At 37.9% G+C, this 21,885-nt stretch overlaps 1 protein-coding gene across 1 annotated transcript in view; it reads right to left on the bottom strand.

The window, feature by feature from the left end:
- The window catches only part of RNF180 (ring finger protein 180), a 70,789-nt gene that overhangs the window by 7,840 nt on the left and 41,064 nt on the right, over window positions 1–21,885 (bottom strand). Inside the window, 3 exon segments of the mRNA XM_031557248.1 lie at window positions 12,469–12,594; window positions 15,420–15,474; window positions 15,476–15,646. Of these exon segments, the coding sequence (XP_031413108.1) occupies window positions 12,469–12,594; window positions 15,420–15,474; window positions 15,476–15,646 (352 nt within the window).

Below are 21,885 nucleotides of genomic sequence, written 5' to 3'. Positions count from 1 at the left end.
AATTTTAGAGTAAATTGTGCCTGATTAATATGCAGGCTACAACAACCATTTACACTGTAAATGCTCATATAAGATTAAATTACCTAAGAACAATTGTTTCAGATATATAGACATAATTATGACCCAATCTCGTGTTGTTGATATGAACAGCAGCAAACAAATCTACCAAAAGACTAACAAAAAAGGCAAGTATGGATTGGCACAGCATTCTTGCAGCAATGAGCACTTTATGGACTCGGTGTTTTGGAAGCTATGCTCAGAACAATGCGTAAAAACATCATTGATGGGACATCCTTTCCTGAGATATGATTATGCATGCTTTTAAACTAGATTTTACATTAAGCCCACTTACCACACATTTTGTCCCTTTGTGGAGTAATCTTGGAGCAAATAGATTGACTTCAGTTGGGGTAGAATTAAACCAGAAGATGAGCTCCAAGAGCTCAAATAAGCACTGGTGATGTACTCCAACCAACCACTAGTGGGCATTCAGCCAATGAGATCAGAAGAAAGTTATTAATCTCTTTCCTAAAATGCAAATGGGGGGTAGACATGTGGTTTTGTGTGTGTTGATTTTCCCTATCCATTATGGATGATTTAATTGCTAATTAACAGCTAAAATTTTTCCTAAAACACCATTAATAATTTTACCTCTTGTATATGTCCTGTAAAACCTTTTCCAAATGAAAAAGTTGTATTTTCTCTCTCTATGGAAAAACTTCCATAATTCAGACCTTCCTTTCTATATTATACCTCACTCTGTTTTATCCTTTGAGAGAATTGGATTCAAAATTATAGCAAAATTGGAGATGTGGGTTCACCACAAATCTTGCCAACAAACTGAAGCTTTCCATTTTGTAATGAGCCTAATAATGCCTGTTTACTTTCAGACTATGCATTGAATATTTTCAGAAAACTACCCATGATGTTAACAGGTCTCTTTTGATAAGAGGTAATTACCTAATTTACAGCTCAGAACATTGCGTCACTTCTATGAGTAGCTGCTCCACTGCTTGAATGTACTCCTACTGAAAATTGATCTTATTTGCAGTCTGAGCTTCTCATTTTACCATGCTTGTCACATGCCAGTGTGAAGAGGAAGCACTGTGCTCTTGGTGACTTCCATAAAGCTATAGTGCTGCCCCGATATCTTCCCCAAACCCTCCCTTCTCCAAACAAAGCAAACCCATTTCCCTCAGACTGTCCTCACAGGGTAGGCACTCCAGCATTATTAGCAGTTGCTGTCCCTTTGCTAAACCTGCTCCAATTTAACAACTTCTTCATGGTACTTGCAGTATTCCAGATGTAGTCTGCTGAATAACAGGTGATAATGACTTCCCTCGTCTACTGGCCATGCTCCTGTTCCTGCAGCCCAGAGTACAGCTGGGGCACAGTGTGCTACGGCATGCAGCCAGCTCAGTTTCCTCCACACCAAGATGCCCAGGTTCTTTCCAGAGGACTGCTCCCCAGTCAGCACTCAATCTATCACACTGCTAGGGGCTCCCCTCTCTCAGGTAAAAAACAACACACTTGAACCTGCTGAATTTCAAGAGGTTCCTTTCAGTTTGCTCCAACCTGTCCACATGACTCTGTCTGAATGGCAGACCGATCCTTCAGTTTACAGTCATGCGCAGACCTGATATAAGAGTACTGTGTTGCCTCCTTCAAGTTTCTGATAAAGAAAATACTTTCATATTACTATCATCAGTGAACTGAATAATTTAGTATCATGCTGTACCCTTTTTGCAAATTACTGATGAATGTTCTGAACTACGCAAACTGCTGTGGGACTCCAACAAACCAGTACAGCTTGCTATACTCATTTCCAGTATCTTGCCAGTGTATTAGCCCATCTTTCCTCGGTCTGCTTTCCTTTCTATGAGCCCTGCTTGAAAGAAGACTTCATTTCATGAAACATTTCCTTCACTGTTTCCCAAATGAAATTTTCCAGTATTTGTCTTGGATTTCTTACATACATACCAGCCTTCTCAGATGTGTACATCATGCTCTTTCATGTTCTGGTTGTATTTACAGCGTAATATTTAATGATTAAAATGAGCCATGAGTTTTAAGTTATTTCCAACAAAGATAAGAGCATTTGTTGCTAGATGTTTAGGAGAAGATGGCAGTCACACTGTGAATGCCTGCAAGGATTTTCCACTGAATCCCAAGCTCCAAGTCAGTTTCAAACCTTTCACCACACTCAATAAAGCATCCAGTTCCTTCCTCAAACAACAGCCACGTATCCCCATCACAAGCCTTTCTCAAATTCTTAATTTTAGCTTTTCCTGCTTTTCCTGAAAAGCTCAAACCTCCCTACCCTGCCTGCCTCAGATACTTCAGATCTGCACACTCATTGTCTTAGATGTCAAAATCTCATTCTTTTCTGTAAAGTCATCAAATTCCAAACTCCTCTTGCCCAAGGATGCACATGAGGATGCTTAGCTTTCATATGCTAAAAATTCTGCCATCTGTTTCGCAGCCTTTCTCACCTCAAAGCCCAACCATCTTCCCTAAAATGACCCTCATCCTACTTCTACCTTCCTTCACATTCCCTCTGCACACTTCTGTGGTCTTGCCCTTCTGACTTCATCTCCAGGCTCTCACCAGCTGCCAGCACCCCGTATCCACATATGACTAAAATTATACGATGGCCTGAACATTTTTCCATTCCCCCCAGAAAATCCTAGTCCTAATAACATTAGCAGTTGGTCTTTAAAACAACTGCATATAATCCCTATCTGAGAATTTTTATATTCACTGTTATGTCTGTCTTACTGGCTGTAGTGCTTCTATGGAGCTTTTGGTTTAAATGCTGAAATCTGCGATAAATTTACACAGAGGTAATTTGTTTATAAGCAATTATTTGCAAATCCATAAAGGCTGATTCACTGAACTCACTGTGCATGTGATGCGGAGTCCCTCTGTACACAAAAAAATCAGCATCACGTAAGCAACATAGCATGCAACACACAGTAATTGGCTTTCAACATGTCCAACACCTTGTCTACCAAGAATCTAGAAAAGCAACTGATGACTGAGAATTTGAAAAGCCACGGACTGAAGCCTTTCGCAGGTAACACAAGATTTGGTGTTCCTTATGCAAAGGAACACTCCTTTTTATAAGGCAGAGCAGTTAGGAACCCACCGTTCTTCACTGTTACATTACATTTTTGTTTTGTGACTTTCTTAAGGCATTTAAGGTAAGAAAAAGAATATCATGTACAGAAAAAAACTGTGCAGAAATCCAAAATTTGATAATGACATACATTTCATCTGTTGAAGCAGGAAGTCTAAAAAAATGGTAGCCCTACAGTTAGACATATAATACTCCTTGCTGATCAATTATCAGTATTAACTTATTGGCACTACTACCTAGAAATAATATGTACTCTTGTGAAACCTTATGAACTCTCCAAGCAACTGGGATGGCAATATATGCAAGTAAAACAGAAGTCACTTAAAAATGAAAACAAACAAAAATAATTTATAGAAGTTCTTGTACTTGCCTTGCTTTATTCCATATTGCTCAGCCTTTCAAAATATATTTTTTTCAAAATTAGAAATGATAATCTTTTTTAGCTTTCTTTTTTTTTTTTTTTTTTTTTTTTAGTCTATCTACATTAACTTGATATATGCAATCTAAATAAACCTAGGCTCTAAGCTCCTATGTCACATATTTGTTCACAAAAGCCCTGCCTGAATTAACATATCTTCTGATCTTTTACTCTTAATAACTTCAACTAACACCTCTCACTTCTTCCAGACAGAAAGGAAGAAACTGCTCATTTGGAGTATTTTTCTTCTTTGAAATATCATAAATATAGTTTAAACAAAATTACAAATATTTACACCTGAGAAAAAAAGATATGACAATTTTACTCTGCCTAAGAGAAAGAGAGGAGATATTTTTTCCATTAAAATAACACCCACTGGAATTCAGTGGAGATTATTTACCATTCAAGTTTTTTTTACAGCTACTATTCCTACCATTAGTTTGAGTTCAAAGACATAAATGTAGTGCCTCTGTCAGAAATCAACAACAATCTTCTGAATCTTAATAACCAAATAAAAATGCATGAAGCAAGTTACCTTTTGCTATCTTATAGATGAATAATTCAGCTCTTACCAATTAGAACACAAAACAGAAAGCCAGCTGGTATATCTCATCAAAGAATCACGTTATTGAGATTTAAAACAAGACAAAGCTTTTAAAATGAAGAAATCCACAAAGCCACATTACATGCAAGGAAACACATTTTTACATGAGGAGTTATGCACATCTAAGATTTTGCTAATTCTTTAAATCTATTTACTAATTTCTATTTACCGATTTCCTGAAAAATACTCAAAGGCTACTCATCTAGTCCCTCTAATAAATTCAGATCAAAGCTAGAACAACTTGTGTCTTCTGTCATGGACTGTTTATTTCCCTTCAAGTAAATGAGTCAACAAGCACAAAGCTTATGGGAGGACACAGTGAGCTTAGAAAATGTTGTCTGCCTGTTCAGATATCTATGATTATTCCGTAATTACTGATTCACAAATACAAGCTAATTGGTGAGTCTAAGAACTGGGATGAATACAAAAATGGAGTGACTAATCTCATGCTTCACAGTACAAATGTTGTTAGAATGTGGGAATTGTGAAGAAATTTTGATAGGCAGTTTGTAAGCAGATTTTTAAAAAATCACTAAGTGCATTATTTGCTGCTTTGTTCCTTTCCCCTAAACTACCACACACTAAGTACAAAACAGGCAGAACACCACATGACAGTTTTTAAAAATGATTTACATCAAAACCTACCCTCCTAATTTAAAATCTCTGTATTCAAAAATTAAATTAAGAGTGATATAATAAAAATAATATGCAGTAATTGAAAAGCATGTTCTCCTTTTTCACCAGAGATCTCTGAACTGAAAAATTGGCTTCTTTAATGCTGTTGCCCTTCACCATCCCAGTTCTCCTGACTGCAATCCATATGGCCTTGTTGATGAACGCAAAATATGCACTATCCTAGTGAGAGCATGTCACAGATCACAGCACATCACTCTAAGTTTTCAACACGCATATTTATGACACATATTACAGTTACTGTAATTCTCATTTATTTCCCCTTTTGTTAGCATTTTCACGTAGATGAGTTTTATCTTTACAATGAATGTAATTTGTGGAATACCTGTTCTTATTGTAATAGCATAGACACTGAAAACCAGTTAATGTCAAACAAAACCTTGAAATATTTAATTCTATATGGTATGTGCATCAATAACCAACATGAGAAATCAGCTTGAAATTATTCAGAATATTCTAACTCAATATGTATTTTCCTATTTGCTTTGCATCTCTTGTTCATGTCTACTTCCCTGTCTCTTCACTAAGTTATCACAGTCTCAAATTCTGTCCACCACTGGCAACTTCTTGCACTGCTCCTGCTTTCTTATCACCAAATACTTCTAAAAATCATGTTGCATGATATTTTTTTTTCACTTTTATCATCTCCTCAGCTGATCAAATACTGTATTTCAGATGTCATCAACTCTTGCTAAATTATAAAAAGATTCTTTAATCTTTCATATCATATTCTTGTAATAACCACTCTTGTTAGCTTTATTCCCAACTACTTATTTCCTTGCAGTTTCCATCGGTTGGGAATGCTATGATAAAAAATGTATAGAGGCAATAGCTATTGACACTTATAGGAAGGGTTAATATAAAAGCTCAAGATTGAATAAGTATAAAATAGCGTAAGTATAATTTCGTTTGTTCCCAGTTTGGTGTACTTAATTTGTCTTCATATGCTATTTCTTGAATTTTATTATTATTATGTTTTCTTAAAAATTACACTGGTATAATATTACTGACCATTTAATACAATTTTTGAAGAGTTTTGCTTACCACAAGACTTTCAGTGCTTAAAGATTTAATGTTTTAAGCCAATTTTACTGGAACACTAAGATAACAGTAATGCAAATACTTTCTTAAGTAAAATGATTGGCTCTATTCTGTGACAGTGAAGGCCAAAGACAGTATACAGTATAGGCATACCAAAACTTCACTAAATTGTATGTAAGATAAGACTCCTATTGCCATAAAATCATTACATTTGCATATCCAGCTGTCTGGCAGCATGCCTCCTGTAACCTGTTCAGACAAACTGGTGAATGACCTATCTTGGAGCCATGCCACTGTCTTCAAACAGATTGATATTCAAATCTGTAGCCAGTGTCTATTCAGAAAATTCCTACTTCTCATTTGAGCAAACAAAAGAAATATGAATTCCTCCAGAAAGTGAAAAATACACAGTGCAAAACCATATTGTGAGAAGGCTGGCATAGTTTTTTGAGTTCAAAGTCTTGTAATACTGGCATTACTTAAACAGTTTTTAGGAAGCTGACCAACGTTTTACAGAAATAGCTGTGTGAAATGCTGTCATATTTGTTCATTGGAAAATTAAAAATAAATTTTCACCAAAAACTGTTACTTAAAAGTATATCAAGAAAGATCTTATTTAAATTTAAAATAAACTATGTTTAAGATAAATTATGTTTATAAACTGTTAAAAAATCCTGATAGATAGCAGAAAAAAATGTACATGTTCATCTTTTTTTTTGTTTGTTTAATAGCTGAATGGAACAGGCTTCCCAGATAAGCTGCAGATGCTGGAGGTGTTCAAGGCCAGGCTGGATAAGGCCCTGGGCAACCTGATCTAGTAGAAGGTGCCCACAGAAGCAGGGGCTGGATTAGATGACTTTTAGAAGCTTCTTCCAACATTCTCTACAACCTCTTCTCAGCCACAGATTCTTCTTTATTTTTACAGTATATGGGATCTGTTGGTCATCAAATCAAATGTCTGTTCACTGAGCAAACATAACTTTCAAGTTAAGATATTCTTACATCGGTGGAGACTCTTCAGGGGCTACTTTATTACACATTGCTCTACTATCCAGTGCATTTTAGTGCTAAGTGTATTGAAGGAGTGTACTGGAGAAGCATGTCTGCCATTATCTTTATTAAACATAGTTCACAGCCAAGTACGAATATTATTAATTTTACTGGGCATGTTCAGAAGCCACAATCTATTTATTTTCCCATTCAACTTGGCCTAGCTGGCAAGGACCATTCCTCACTTCCAGTAAAATGCACGGAAAGATACTTGCTAATCCCTGCTGGTGATGAAGACAGAAGGCATCTTTGCTGGCATGTGTTCACAGAAATCAGTCATAAGCTGAACTAGTCTCAGCGGACTTTTACATAAGGCATAAAATTAAGCCCATGGTATATATTATGCTCTGAAGAGATTCTATGATGAAAGAGTACCATTGCAAAAAGATAATATTTCCAAGTTTAGCCAGGGTGGTTTAAGCAGGATTATGTACTGTTCTCAATTGTTTCTGGAGGGCAAATACAAAGTATTTATGTAATTTTATTTGATAAATACATAAAATTATTTTATGATGTCTAAGGAAAAATTGTAACTGAAGATATAATTGCCAGCAAACTGTAAGATACCTCAAAAGAATAGCTGTGCTGGAATACACTAAAGGCCTATCACCCTATTATTCTTTCTCTAACAAGGTCAAACAATGTGAAACTGATGAACAGTGAGGAAAGAGAATAAGAATGGAGCAAGCACGTCGCAATCCTTTTCTGGTATGTTCTCTCAGTTCCCACGGACATACAGCTCAAGGATCTACACAGGCAAATATGTTATCTTTGAGTTGAATTTAACTTTACTGTGTTGTTTAGTTTACTTTGACTTCACTGTATTCTTTTTTGCAAGAAAAAACTGTCATGATTTGTAAACCTCCTGGATTAACAGAAGTTTACATGCCTTGTATGTGGCAACTTGGAACAGTAAGTTACACTGCCTGATTACATGTTGTAGATCCGTGGATTTTGTTGATTTTGAATATGCCATGTGACATTTCTATTTAATGTTCCCTACTTCTTTTATTATGAGACAGTGAATAACAGCAGCTCATTCACTTCTGTCATGCCTCTCAAGATTTTAATTACCTCCAGAAACTTCTTTCTTAATCCTGATCTCTTGTTCTGGCTGAATAATTCTAGTCTATTTACACATATCTCATTAGGACATTATTCAAAACTTTGTAATTCCTTATTTATCTTCTCTCTACCTTCCCTTTTTACTACTTCTACAAAGAAAGGAATGTAGACATTACTGAAGATTACACAGTATCATGACAATCTTATGCAACTGCTTCTATATGGCTTACACTTTATTATCCTGAACATCGTAGATCAGTAAGCAAAGTTTATCATCCTCGTTCCTACTTACAAATAAACTGGACTGTATCATAGGCCCATTTAGGATCAGACTGCTAATGTTCCACCAGAAAGAAAACTGAGTAATTTACTTCTATCCTTTTATTTGTTATCCATCCCATAACCATCTACTAATGAATGATAGAACATTCCCTCTTGTCCTAAACACAGCATATTGAGACAAAAATTCTCTTTAAAAGACTTTTGGAATTTGTAAGCAGCAGGGTGAAAATTGACTTCTAACTCCCCTACAATTTCAGTTTGGTCCATCCAGTACAGCTGTGGGACCACAGAGGTCTAAATTCTTAGCTTGTCTTACTGGTGAGCAGCAATACTCAGTTCCCTATGACACCTCTGATGACGTTAATTAGAGACATGTCATAAAATATATGTGGAAAGGCGAGGGAATTTCATTTTGTTATGGCCAGTCTATCACAATCCTGGGTGTTGTATAACTATTGATATTCTTGACACAGCAGGGGTATTAGTTAAACAAACACCTCTGATGACACATGAAAATGACTTAGAATTCAGTTTTCTTTAACACATTAAGATACAGAATCACAGAGGTTGGAAGGGACTTGAGATCATCTAGTCCAACTCCCTCCTAAAGCAGATTCCTTGTTCCTTCCTGTAGCTTGCACAGGAAAGCATCCAGGCAGCATTTGAATATGTCTGGAAAAAGAGAATACACAACCTCTCTGAGCAGCTTGTGCCAGTGCACTCTCGTCTTCAAAACAGAGAATTTTTTTATCACCTTCATAGGGAACCTCCTCTGCTCCTGTTTGTGTCCATTGCCTTTGTCCCATCAGTGGGCATCACTGAAAAGAGCCTGTCCCCATCCTCTTGACACCTGCCCTTTAGGTTTTATAAGTATTGTAAGATCCATCTCAGCCTTCTTTTGTCCAGGATAAACAGTCTCAGCCTCTCATCCTTTCCTCATAAGACCCCGTCAACTAGCAATGCTTGGATCCTGTATTTTCTGTCCTGGTATACTTTAGGCATAACAGAAACTCAAAAACAACATGTCCTAGTAACATGCGTCTCCTTGAGGTAGAAAACCCACATACTGTGACAACTGTACATTATAAATTCATCTTGTAAGAAATGCATGTATGTAAACTGTGATTCCACAAGCTATACTGAATAAACTGATGGATCTCAGTTAAAAAAGCATTCTGGTCAGTAAGCACTGTACAGTATCACAGATTGACAAAGGAACAAACAAAGAAGTGAGGGAGGAAATTAATGGAAAGAGAAAAATGCAATAAGAAAGAATGGAGTAGAAAGTCTAGGGAAAGAAGAGATTGGATAGCTAAGAGGAACAAAGGGTAGTACAGATTGTGCTATAAGACTAGAACAACTGCAGGTACTACTAAAGTTTTGAATATTTGCAGCTAAAAACTATCAAAATAAGAATGGATGTATAATTGTTGCTTAACAACAGAATATCTTCCCGTGTCCTATCCTATACTTTCTCTGCTTCAGCAACAACGATAAATAATTTATGTAAGTCTGAATATGAACAGGAGAGTTATATGGAGACATTTCTTACACTCCACTATTATTGTTTTGGTTAAAATCAATGCTGCACCTCCTATTTTCAATAACAACTGTTTTGTTTCTGTTCTTAATAGATCACAGCATGAGTAACTTGAAAAACAGTATCACTTTTCTTTTTTCCTTCTTTTTAAAAAGAGAAATATGATGAATTCAAACCTAGTTGATGAGATTTTACAGACATGTATTTTAACAGCTGTTTAGCATTCTTTTTTTGCTGTCTTTCTAGTCAAAATAACTGTAAGAACCTTGAATAAAGGAAGATTTTTGAGTGTTGTACCCCAATGTGCATTTTTAAAGACAGAGATAAAGGTATATACCAGTAGGTGTTATTAAAATCTTTCACAATATTTCTACCTTTTTTGAAAAATGCATAGAAATCTGAGCACTCTTTTTCTCTAAAGAATGATTAGTTAAAACAATATGGCAGTGTGGCGTGCTGCAGTATTAGGAGCTCCCACTGGTAACAACAGGAGTTGAAAACGCTGTTGTATCTTGCAATCCTTTCCTGATGCAGAAGCCAATAGCTTTTTATTACATTACTAAACAGATGCCATCAATAAGAATATGGCACAGGTTCCACTATATGTAACATTGGTGGAATATTTTCTAGATTAAGCATTCAAAAACCATAAAAAGAACTGTTCTATTTCTAAATTGTCTTTCCCACTTCCAATGTAATGGCTATATATTAAATAAAAATCTTAGCATGAGAATGGTTAGAGTTAATTTCCCACTAGCCTAAGGGTTTTAACACAGTGGTTTTATAATTCCATCTCTCATTCTGAACACTACGTATGTCATTTTCAGGTATATCCAAAACCTTCTTCCCCACACAGGCAGCCAGCACTACTTTACAATATTTCCATCTCTATCTTGCCTATTCTACCACATTTCACTGGTTTCTCTAATGTATTTCTATCTCAGTTATTATGTGAAAACTTTTTCAATAACTATTTAAAGCCCAATCTTCTAACAGTCTCAGTCTGTTTTTGACACTCGTGCATCTCACTACAGCAAATTCACTATGCACTGTATCCTCAATTTAAATGATTGTAATCATTTTTTCTTTAATCCACAATTATGGAATCAAATTACTTTTGGAGATTTTCACTTAATTTATGAACCTTCTGTGATTGTGCAAAGTTTACAGAACACAGTTCCAGTCTGGCATTGCATACCGAAGGCTAGACTTCAGATATTGTTAAATTATAGGGTTTAGACTTAAGCACAACAGACTCCAGTGAGGCATATTTGCTATCAAAACTACATCACCCATTTTTAAATCTATCTAACGACACAGTTATTCGAGATGTTATTTTTATTGCGCACTTACATTTTTTGAAGTTACCAATACACAAAGTAATTGAGCAATGTAATGCACTTATTTATTTCATAAAGTAAAATTTTAGAGGCAGATTTTAAAGAGACAGTGTTAATAGTACACTGAAATTTCAGTTGTTGCTGAGTGATGGAAGCATGCCCAGAATTAGGCAGGGCTGCTTGGTAAGGAAGGCTTGGTGCCTTTATGCCAGGGGGCAAAGCCAGGATACGTGGCCTGAATTAGCAATGGGGTTATTCCATACCATGTCACATGGTGAGGAAGTCTATAAACCTGTGGGAGTTGGCCGGGGCAGCCAGTGCTTGAGGGTTGCTGGGTGTTGGTTGGCAGGTGGTGAGATGTTGAGTTGGTAGCAGACTGTTGGTCGGTGTGCAGCTGTGTTATGCCCGGGCTTTGGCTGGCAGGTAGCAATAATGTACCACCACAGAGATATATACCACAACATTTTTGTTTCTGTTTTCTTTTTGTGTCTTAGTAAATAGTTTTTACCTCAACTCACAAGTTCTATTTTGTTTCCAATTCTCTCCCTCATCCCACTGGGGCAGAGGGAGGGTTGAGCAAATGCAGCGTGGAGTTGAGCTGCTGCCAGGTTAAACTACACCACCACTATATCTGCTAGATATAAACCAAATGAAAGAGCATATCCCCAACTTTCTTCTTGGACAATGCTGAAGTATATTAGGCAGTTATCCTCATATGTAAAATTCCATATTTTCAACTCCTTATATGCACCACCATCATGTCCTTAAAAAGCCCTATCTTTACTCCACTTCGCATGTATAAAACAATAAATAAAATAGTACAGTTGGTATTATTCTAAATTTTAATATGAATTTACTAATAAAAGAGACTGATTTTTTGGGGATGGTCTTTATTGACTAGACTCCAAACTGGGAACCCTTTATCCAGAGCAATTTTCTTTCTCCCACCTTGCAGCCACATTTTTTTCAAAACAGGAAACCACATATAATTATCCTGATAATGTGCATAAAATTAAAGATTTAAGAATAAATAGAAATTTATACACACAAACTGACTTTATGAAATTTGCAGCATATTTTTAGATCCAGAACGCTAGGTATGAATCACAGAGGGAGAATTTAACTTAATTACAACAATCATCCATTGCTGGTTTCCTAAAGCACAGATTAGCTAGAGACTTACTTTCAACTAGTGTATTCAAGATTGAATGAAGATTAGAAAAAACCTTCAACAAATACAGATACTAAGTCTAAAAATTATTATTGTCTAAAATGATATGTAAGCAATGTTCTTACCTTCAAAAACTCTGAAAGCTTTCTTGCAGCTTGGTAGAGGCCATTTTGCAGAATTAGATTTTTGAAAACTTTCTTGTAATTTCAAATATTCCGTAGGGAAAAAGGACTTTGTAGAGTTGTTCAGTTCTACAGCAATTAATGGAAAACAACACATGTATAAATGTATAATTAGCAAAAATTGTATATGGCTATGCAACAAATTAAAAGTGCCTTGTCTACTGTGAAATGCACTTTTATGACTATAACATCTCTTCAAGTTTTTTTGAATTAAAAATCTTTCCAGACATGGCAAGAATAAGATTTAAACATGCTGTTTCCTCATAAATAAAACATTTAAGATGATGTCAAATGCTAACAAAAGAAAATACATTCTAAATCAGTTAATTTAATTTACAGGCCTATGACAACTTCTATGAATCTATCAGTCTGACTATGGTACTAATTCTCAGCTTGAGTTGGTTTTTTGTTTTAACACTTTAATACAGTAACAGACAGTAGTGCAGTGAAGAGAGAAGTCTAAAAATTATTTTGAACATTTTTAAAATACAGCATTAACAGGAACATTCATAGAATAGTTAATGACAGGTTGTAAAAGTTGATAATTACCTATGAATCTCAAGAGCTTATCAGTTCATGAAGATGTAATTTCAGTTAATATCTACATGGTCTGCAAATCAAAACTGGAAAAACTAACTCATCCAGAGAAATAAAAGAATGGAAAATAAAGTTTAAAATTAACAATATTTTCCTAGTACAAAAAAGAATTGATCTGATGATAGCAGACAGAGTTGTCAAGTTAGCAATTAGTATGAAAAACTTAAAAACCCACATTTTCGATTGCTTTACAAATATTCTACCTCCTAAATGTCATGTCTCCAGACTAATAGCTGCTGCCACAATTCCTTGTATGTCTTAAAAGAAAGAAAAAGCCCTTCAAGGACCTCTGAAAAAGCTTGCGTACTATTACTTTACTTTATTCATTGCAAGTTTTATTTTCATGGATAGAAAAGATAGAATAGGCTCATTTGATGTAGGCAACAAGACAGATGAATCACGGAATCACTGAATCATAGAATGGTTTGGGTTCAGTTAATTCCAATCTCCTGCTACAGGCAGGGACATCTCCCTCTAGACCAGGTTGCTCAGAGCCCCATCCAGCCTGGCCTTGAACAGCTCCAGGGAGGGGGCATCCACAGCCGTGCTGGGCAAGCTGTTCCAGTGTCTCACCGCTCTCATAGTAAAGAACTTCTTCCTGATATCTAGTCTAAACCTACCATCTTTCAGTTGAAAACCACTCCCCCTCATCCAGTCACTACATGCCTTATAAAAAGTCCCTCCCCAGCTTTCCTGTAGGCCCCCTTCAGATACTGAAAGGCTGTTATAAGTTCTCCTTGGAGCCTTCTCTTCTTGGCTGAACAGCCCCAGCTCTCTCAGTTTGTCCTAATAAAGGAGGTGCTCCAGCTTGCTGATCATCTTCATAGTCCTCCTCTGGACTATTATGTTATTATTGTCTATGTATACTTCGAAGTGCCGCAAAATCCTCCAAATACCACAGAGGTACTTTGTTGTAGTGGAATTTCATTTGTGGTGTTTGAACTTACCTTTTAAAGCTCCAGGTACAAAGACTGATCTGTGCTGCTCTATATAAGCTGATCATTACTTACCATGTGTTCCTACTGCTTAAAGACAGGAATATCAGAGAGAAAAGTGCAGAGGCCAGGAAGAGAGGATTTAAAAAGAAGATAGGAGAATTCTGTAGCTCTGCCAAGCTTTATTTTCACTTATAGCAGAATTAAAATCATAAAACCAAAAAGGTTTTTTTTGGTAATTAAGTTAGCCATTTAAAAATAACTCCAGTGAAGTATTTTGATACAATATATGTTTATAATGCCTGGAGTTTGTAAGATTTATTCAGCAAAAAGAAACCAAGGAAATACAAAATATCAGAATCTCACTTCAAATATAAAAAATGTTTAAGTGTGCATGAAACAGTCCTAAAAAGGGTTAAACACAAAGAAATCCTCACAGTGGATGATAAGACTAAATTTTGCTCTCAATGGGTTCTGGATGTACTCATTGCACATTAGTATCTCTTTGAACTAATTTTATGATTGTACACTGTACTTTTAACTACATGTTTATTCAGATCTCTGGAAATTCAACAAAGGCAGGAGTGGGGTAGTGCACCCTGGTGGAATAACACCCTGTACAGATACAGTCTGGGGCTAATGTAACCCTGTGGATAGAGACACATGAGTCTGGTGGACATCAAGTTGACCATGAGCTAGCAGTGTGCCCTGTGGCAAGGTCAGTGGTATCCTGGATTGTATGAGGAACAGCATTGACAACACACTGTGTTGTCTTCTCTCCCTCTACTTTGCTCTGGTAAGGTCTCATCTGAAGTACTGTGTCTATCTTTGGGATTCCTAGTACAACAGAAAGATGGAGCTCCAGAAGAGGGCATAGTAAAGAGCAGTTAATGATGAAGGGATTAGAGCATCTCTTCTATAAGGAAGGCTGAACGGGCTGGGACTGTTCAATCTGGAGAAGAGAAGGCTCAGGGGAAATCTGATCAATGTGTATCTAAAGAGAAGGTGTCAAGTAAATTGGGCTCTTCTCAGTAGGGGCCAATGTTAGGATGAGAGGCAATGGGCACAAACTCAAACACTGGAAGTTCTGACTGAACACAAGGAAAAACTTCTTTACTATGAAGATGACTGAGTGCAGGAAATGGCTGTCCAAAGAATTTGTGGAGCCTCCTTCCCTGGTGATATTCAATAGCTGTCTGGACACAATCCTGGTTTTGCTTTAGGGGATTCTGCTCAGACAGGAAATGTTGGAGTAGATGATCTACAGAGGTCCTACCCAACATCAACCATTCTGTAATTCTGTAACACACAAATGAAAAATTAAAGTAATTTTCTACATTATAAAAACTTTCAATTTGTTACCTGTTTGGAAAAAGACTCTGGCAATTGTAGTGCGACACAGTGGACATGGAGTGTCTGGTTGGATTGTCTTTGGCAAGCATCCTTAAGCATGGTTCACAAAAGATATGGTGGCATGGGTAGCACATGTAAGGATTGAAATAAACATCCAGGCACACTGCACAGAGATAGCTTTCCTTATCTCCTCTGAGTTCAGGCTCATCGTCTGCATGTAGATTATCATTTGCAGTCTGCAAGAAGAAAAAGAAAAAGAAAACATCTCTGCACAGCTCATCTCAAAACTCTGGATAAGATAATCAGCAGGAAAATGTTTTAAAGAATGGCTAAGTTAGTACACATTGGTGATATTAATTTTTAAGATAGGTTACTTTTAATGAAATAATGAAACATCAAAAAAAAGAAATAATGAAAGCAATAATGTTGAATACAGATGCACTGTGGTCACATTTTTTAAAAATAAATTTTAACAATATACTTACAACTGTTATGAAAATAACTGAATACTTTCCCAAGAAGGGCAAAACAAACCTAAAATCTGGAAAGAAAAATAACCTGGACATTGTTCTTCACTTGAGAAGTCATTAGCAAAGTGCATGCTTCAGCATGAACAATGATTCACAATTTGAAGCAAGCCACAATTTTATTACTATAATGCAGAAACTAAACCTTAAAGTAAGAAGTTCAGTTGAGTCAGGGATTTCTTGCAGGCTCTAGCATGCATACTTGACATTAACCGGCACAACTTTAACTAAGGTTGAAGGTGGAGGGAAATGATACCAAGCCTGCACATAACAAGGTGTGGGACAGCAGAGCTGGGTTAGTGGGACAGGGTGCTAGCAGGTGTATCAATCTGCTGCCCTGACACGTGCTGGCAACACTGCAGCACACTTGAAATCTTACGACAGTATGAGCCAGGGAACACTGAGGCAACAGGAGAAAGCAATAGGAACACTTCAGAGGAATCAAGGAGTTATCCTCCAAGAAAACAACAAGGTTGGCTCCCAAGTGAAGTGCCTCTACTCCAATGCATGCAGATAGGGAAACAAACAGTAGGAGATGGAAGCCACTGTGCTACTATGTGCTACAAACCATGATGTAGTTGCTGTCACTGAAACCTGTAGGGATGATTCCCATGACTGGAATGCAGTGGCTACAAACTGTTCAGAATGGAGGAGCAAGGAAGGAGAGGAGATACTGAACTGTACATTAAGGAAGAAATAGAGTGTGAAGAGCTATCTCCGAAGAAGGCCATGAGCAAATCAAAAGCTTTGATTGAGAGTTACAGATCAAGACAAAGAAGGGAGCCTTGTGTCTTGGTGTTTACTAAAGGCCATCTGATCAAGCAGAACCTGCTGATGAAACCTTCTTTCTCCAGCTATAGCTGGCACCGAAATTATAGGCTCTCATCCTGCTGGGGGGTTTAAACCACCCTGACATCTGCTGGAAAAGTAGCACAGTGAGCTGCAGGTAGTCCAGGAGGCTCCAGGAATGCACTGAGGATAACTTCTTGAGCCAAGTAACAGCCCCACAAGGGGAGATGCAATACTGAACCTGTTGTTGACCAACACATGTGAACTGATGGGTGACATAAGAATTGGAAGCTGTCTGGGCAATGGTGGAGTTCATGCTCTTGAGGGATATCAGACAGAGTAAAATCAGGATGCCATGTTTTGGGAAAGCTGAAATCCAGTTCTTCAGGAAGTTAGTCAAAAAAACTCCCTGGGAAAGAGCCCTCAAGGGCAAGAAAGCAGAGTATAACTGGCACATCTTCAAGGATGCTTTCCTTCGTGTAGGAAGTCAGGAATGGAAGGCAAGGGACTGGCATGGCTGAACCAGGACCTGCTGGTCAAACTGGAGAGCAAGAAAATGCACAGACAATGAAAGTAGGGACAGGTATCCTGGGAGAAGTATAGGGATGCTGCTAGGCTGTGTACTGGTAGGGTCAGGAAGTCCAAGGCCCAAATGGAACCGGACCAGGTAAAGCCTGTAAAGAAGAACAAGAAAGGCTTCTACAGGTACATCAACTAGAAAAAGAAAGTTCAAGAAGGTGTACCACTCCTAGTGAGCAATATATGTAGGCTGGTAACAATGGACAAGAAGGCTGAAGTACTTGGTAAGTTTTTTGCCCCGGTCTTCACTGGCAGCTGCTCTTAGCATATCCCTTGAATGGAAGGGTCTTGATGAGGTGCATCCCAGAGTACTGTGGGATTTGTCTGATGTAGCTGCCAAGATACTCTCAATAATATTTGAAAAGTCATGGCAATCTGGTAAAGGTGAAGTCACTTGTAAATGGAAAAAGAGGAAATATCACACACCTATTTTTAAGAAGGGTAGAAAACATAGCACAAGGAACTACTGCTCTTTCAGCCTCATCCCTGTGCTGGGGAACACCTTGAAGTAGATCCTCCTGGTTGCTACACTAAGTCATATGGAAAAGAGGGAGGTAATATGATACATTCAGCATGGCTCGACCAAGGACAAGTCCTGCCTGACCAAGTTAGTGGCCTTATATGATGGCATAACTGCATCAGTGGACAAGGGAAAAGCCACTGCTGTCATCTATCTGGACTTCAGTAAGGCCTTTGACGTGGTCCCCCATAACATCCTTCTCTCAAAATTGGAAAGATGGATGGACACCATTCAACTGATGAGGAACTGGTTCCAAAATCATACCAAGAGGGTAGTGGTGGCCAGCATCTCAATGCCTGGATGGAGATCAGTAAGGAGTGGTGTTCCTCAGGGGTCAGTAACGGGATCAATGCTCTATAATATTTTCATCAGTGACATCAACAGTGGGATTGAGTGCACCCTCAAAAATGTGGTCAACAAGACTGAGGAATGAGATGTCACCCAGACAGATCTAGACAGGGTCAAGCAGTGAACCCAGGAGAAGCTAATGAATTTCAACAAAATCAAGTGCAAGGTTGTGGCAATCCCCACAATGTATATGAGCTACGGGTTGAAAGGATAGAGCACAGCCCTGCCAAAAAGGTGGATAGCAAGCTGGACATAAACCACCAATGTACTCTTGAAGCTCAGAAAACCAACTTTATCCTGGGCTGCATCAAAAGAAGTGTGGTCAGCAGACCACAAATGATCCAAGGGACAAAATGCCTCCCCAGCAAGGACAGGCTGAGAGAACTGGGACTGTTCAGCTTGGAGAAGAGAAGGGTCTGAGGAAACCTGACAGTGGCCTTTCAGCATCGAAAGGGGGACTGCCTGTAAGGAAGAAGGGAGACTTTTTAGCACTGTCTGTTTTGATAGAACAAGGGGAAATGGTTTCAGACTAAAAGAGGAGAGAATCAGATTGAATACAAGGAAAAAGTTTTTTCTAGTTAGGGTAGTGAAAAGCACTGGAACAGGTTGCCTGGAGATGTGGTGGATGCCTTGTCACTGTAGACATTCAAGTGTCAGGCTGAACCAGACTCTGAGCAACCTGATGTAGCTGTAGATACTCCTGCTCCCTGCATGGGAGCTGTAGATGACCTGTAAGGGCTCCTTTTTATGATTCTGAATGCCCCTTGCTCAAGCACTGCTCTGCATCTATCTCCTTGGTAGCTCTTCAGAAGTCCTTACATACTGATATTTAGAATACCTCATGATACACTTCTACTCAATAAATATTACTTTGTGCTAAAGTAGCTGCTTGATTTGCATTTAATTTGCTTGACTGCTAGTTGTCTGACACTTGTGGGCCATGGCAGAAAACCACTGTCTGAAGCTGGTATAGCAAATATTAATAATAACTATTATTTTATGCCTACTGTGGACATAAGAGTCTCTGTTGATTTCAGGGATGACTACATTTATATCTTACTGGTTTGGATTTCTGTATTCTCTCCTTACTGTCAGCCATCTGTTGCCTGGGACACTGACAGTGAAAATAATGAAAGGCTCTAACAATACAGATACTGTGGAATGCATTTAAGAGCACAAAACAAAAATATTTACCTAGAATTTATCAACTGTATTAGATAGTAGTCCTACCAGACTATCTCAGCTCTATATGATCTGCTTTCCAGAACAGTTGCCAAAGTGCTTAGAGATTCTGGCCTGCTGTGACTTAAGTGCATGGAGACATCTTGGGTTTAGAACTATCTCCAATCGTAAGATCACGTGAAACTCAGAGTGTCAATGCATATGTGGCTCTTGTAACACTCATCTCAGCATTTATTACTCCAGCTTTCTCCATTTCAGATCTGAGATGGTCCAGAAAACATTTGCAAGTATTGAAATTTACTGCAAATGCAACTAGACTGTCCTGACGCACAGCCAATGTACTGCCTGGGTCTATTATTTCTAGTTCTGTGCTGCAGGAAAACAACTGTGTCATATTCTGGGGGAAGCTTGTCCAAAGGAATTTTAGAGAAGCACTGCATTACACCAAATCAATTCTCTTTAGCCCAGACTGTCCCTATATCTACAGCACAAATATCCCACACCTGAACAACATGGTAAAAGATCACTGGGAGTTGACTGCCGCTAGGTAATTTTAAAATGAAGGAATCCTCACAACACAATTTCATTGACATAACATGGAAACGACACCGGCACAGGAAGCAAGGAGCGTAGTCACAGCTCCATACATGACACAGATGACTTTGGTAGATATAAGGAAACTCTGATATGTTGTGACAAAAACATCCCCCCAGTCCCAGCTCCAACCCACAGAACTCTGCCACGTAAGGATAAAATCATAATTAAAGGCTAGCATAAATCTAAAAGTTGTGGAGTGGAAGCAATTTTTGCTGACTGGTTTTGATGAAGGCTGACGAGAGGAAATACATGATGTGTAGTTGAGCTATCTCGCTCAGGGGCTGCAAGTTAAGCATTTTCCATGAACCAATTAAACAAATGATGGAACTTGTGGGAAAATGGCTGAGAATTCAAGGGTACTTGTTGGTTCAGAGACTTTGAAATCAGGGTAAGATGAACAGACAGGAGAATCTCAGAGTCATTTACAATTAGAAGGCATATCAAAATCATCCCAATGTCTCAACTAGATTCCAGTTATGACTAATTCGATTAGTGGATCAGAGGAAGAGCTATCATTTCTACCGCTTTGCCTCTCTTCTGAAAAGACCTATCTATGCACACTGCATTATTTTAGAATCACAAAGTTAAATCAAAGCAACTTTCAAATGCTAGTGCTAAGCTTATGCAAATATTTTATAGGGTTACCATTTTTCTTCTGCAGTTAAGCAGTGCCTGAATATTTGAATTAGAAGGAGAGCTTCAGTGCATGAGATCTCTAAAGAGTAAGACAGACCACTACTCTTGCAGAACTATAATAAAGACAAAATTGAGAAACGACAGTTATCGAAGACAGTGACAAAAAAGGAAAAGACAGTAAAATACTACCAGAAAGCCAAACAATACTACTTTACTAAGAAATGAAAGAAAGGTAAGAATCCACAGAAACTTCAACCTTCTGAAGTCTCTTGAGAACTGCTAAAACTGATAGTAGTATCATCTGACTATAATTACTAATACTTCATGGATAGGTAGCAGAAGGTCATTACTAACATAACAGAGAAACAAAGTACCAAATTCTGCTCGTATTGTCTGTAAACTAAATCAGCTAAAGGTAAGGAGTACAATGTAGTTTGGCTCAACTATGTGGAAGTGTTTAATTCTGTCTCACATTCAGAGAGAATGCAGATATCAATTAACAATGTGATATTTAATGTAAGATTTACTCTACATTCTAAGAATGAGAAATATCTAAATTAGTGGGTTAGACATTAAGAAGGTAACATTTTGTATGCATGCTACCAGAAAAAGAAAATTGAGAGGAAAATTTGGGAGTATGATCAGAACAGCAGTTGCAGTTTTACCCAGCAGACAACTTAGCACCACACAACTGTTCGATCTCTTCCGCCTTCCAGTGCAATGGGGGAGAAAGTAGGAAAAAAAAGCCCCCAAAATAACAAAGTAAAACTTGTGGATCGAGATAAAAAATAATTACTAATACACTGATACAGAAGAGAAAAAAAATAAAATTATGCATATATACAAAACAAATGATGCACAATGCAACTACTCACCACCCACTAACTGACACCCAGCCAGTCCCTGAGCACTGGCTGAACCTCCAGCCACCTACTCTCAATTCTTGAAGTTTTTTTTTTCTTTTTCTTCCCCTCCACCTTCCTCTCCCCGCATAGTATTCCTTTGGCTAGTTTAGATCAGCCATCCTGGCTGTAGCCCCTCACAGCTCTTTGTGTCCCCCCCATTTCCCACACAAGCAAGAAAATACAAAAAGCTGAAATATCCTTGGTTCTGTGCAGCTACTGCACAGCAACAACCAAAACAGTGGATTTTTCTCCCAAAGCCAAACATAATATCACACCATAGAATCACAGAATCACAGAATGGCTTGGGTTGGAAGGGACCACAAGGATCATGAATCTCCAACCCCCCTGTTGCATGCAGGGCCACCAACCTCCATATCTAATACTATACCAGG

Source organism: Meleagris gallopavo, chromosome Z (genome assembly GCF_000146605.3).
Source record: "Meleagris gallopavo isolate NT-WF06-2002-E0010 breed Aviagen turkey brand Nicholas breeding stock chromosome Z, Turkey_5.1, whole genome shotgun sequence".
Classification (NCBI taxonomy): domain Eukaryota; kingdom Metazoa; phylum Chordata; class Aves; order Galliformes; family Phasianidae; genus Meleagris; species Meleagris gallopavo.
This window is presented reverse-complemented; position numbering and strand designations above follow the sequence as displayed.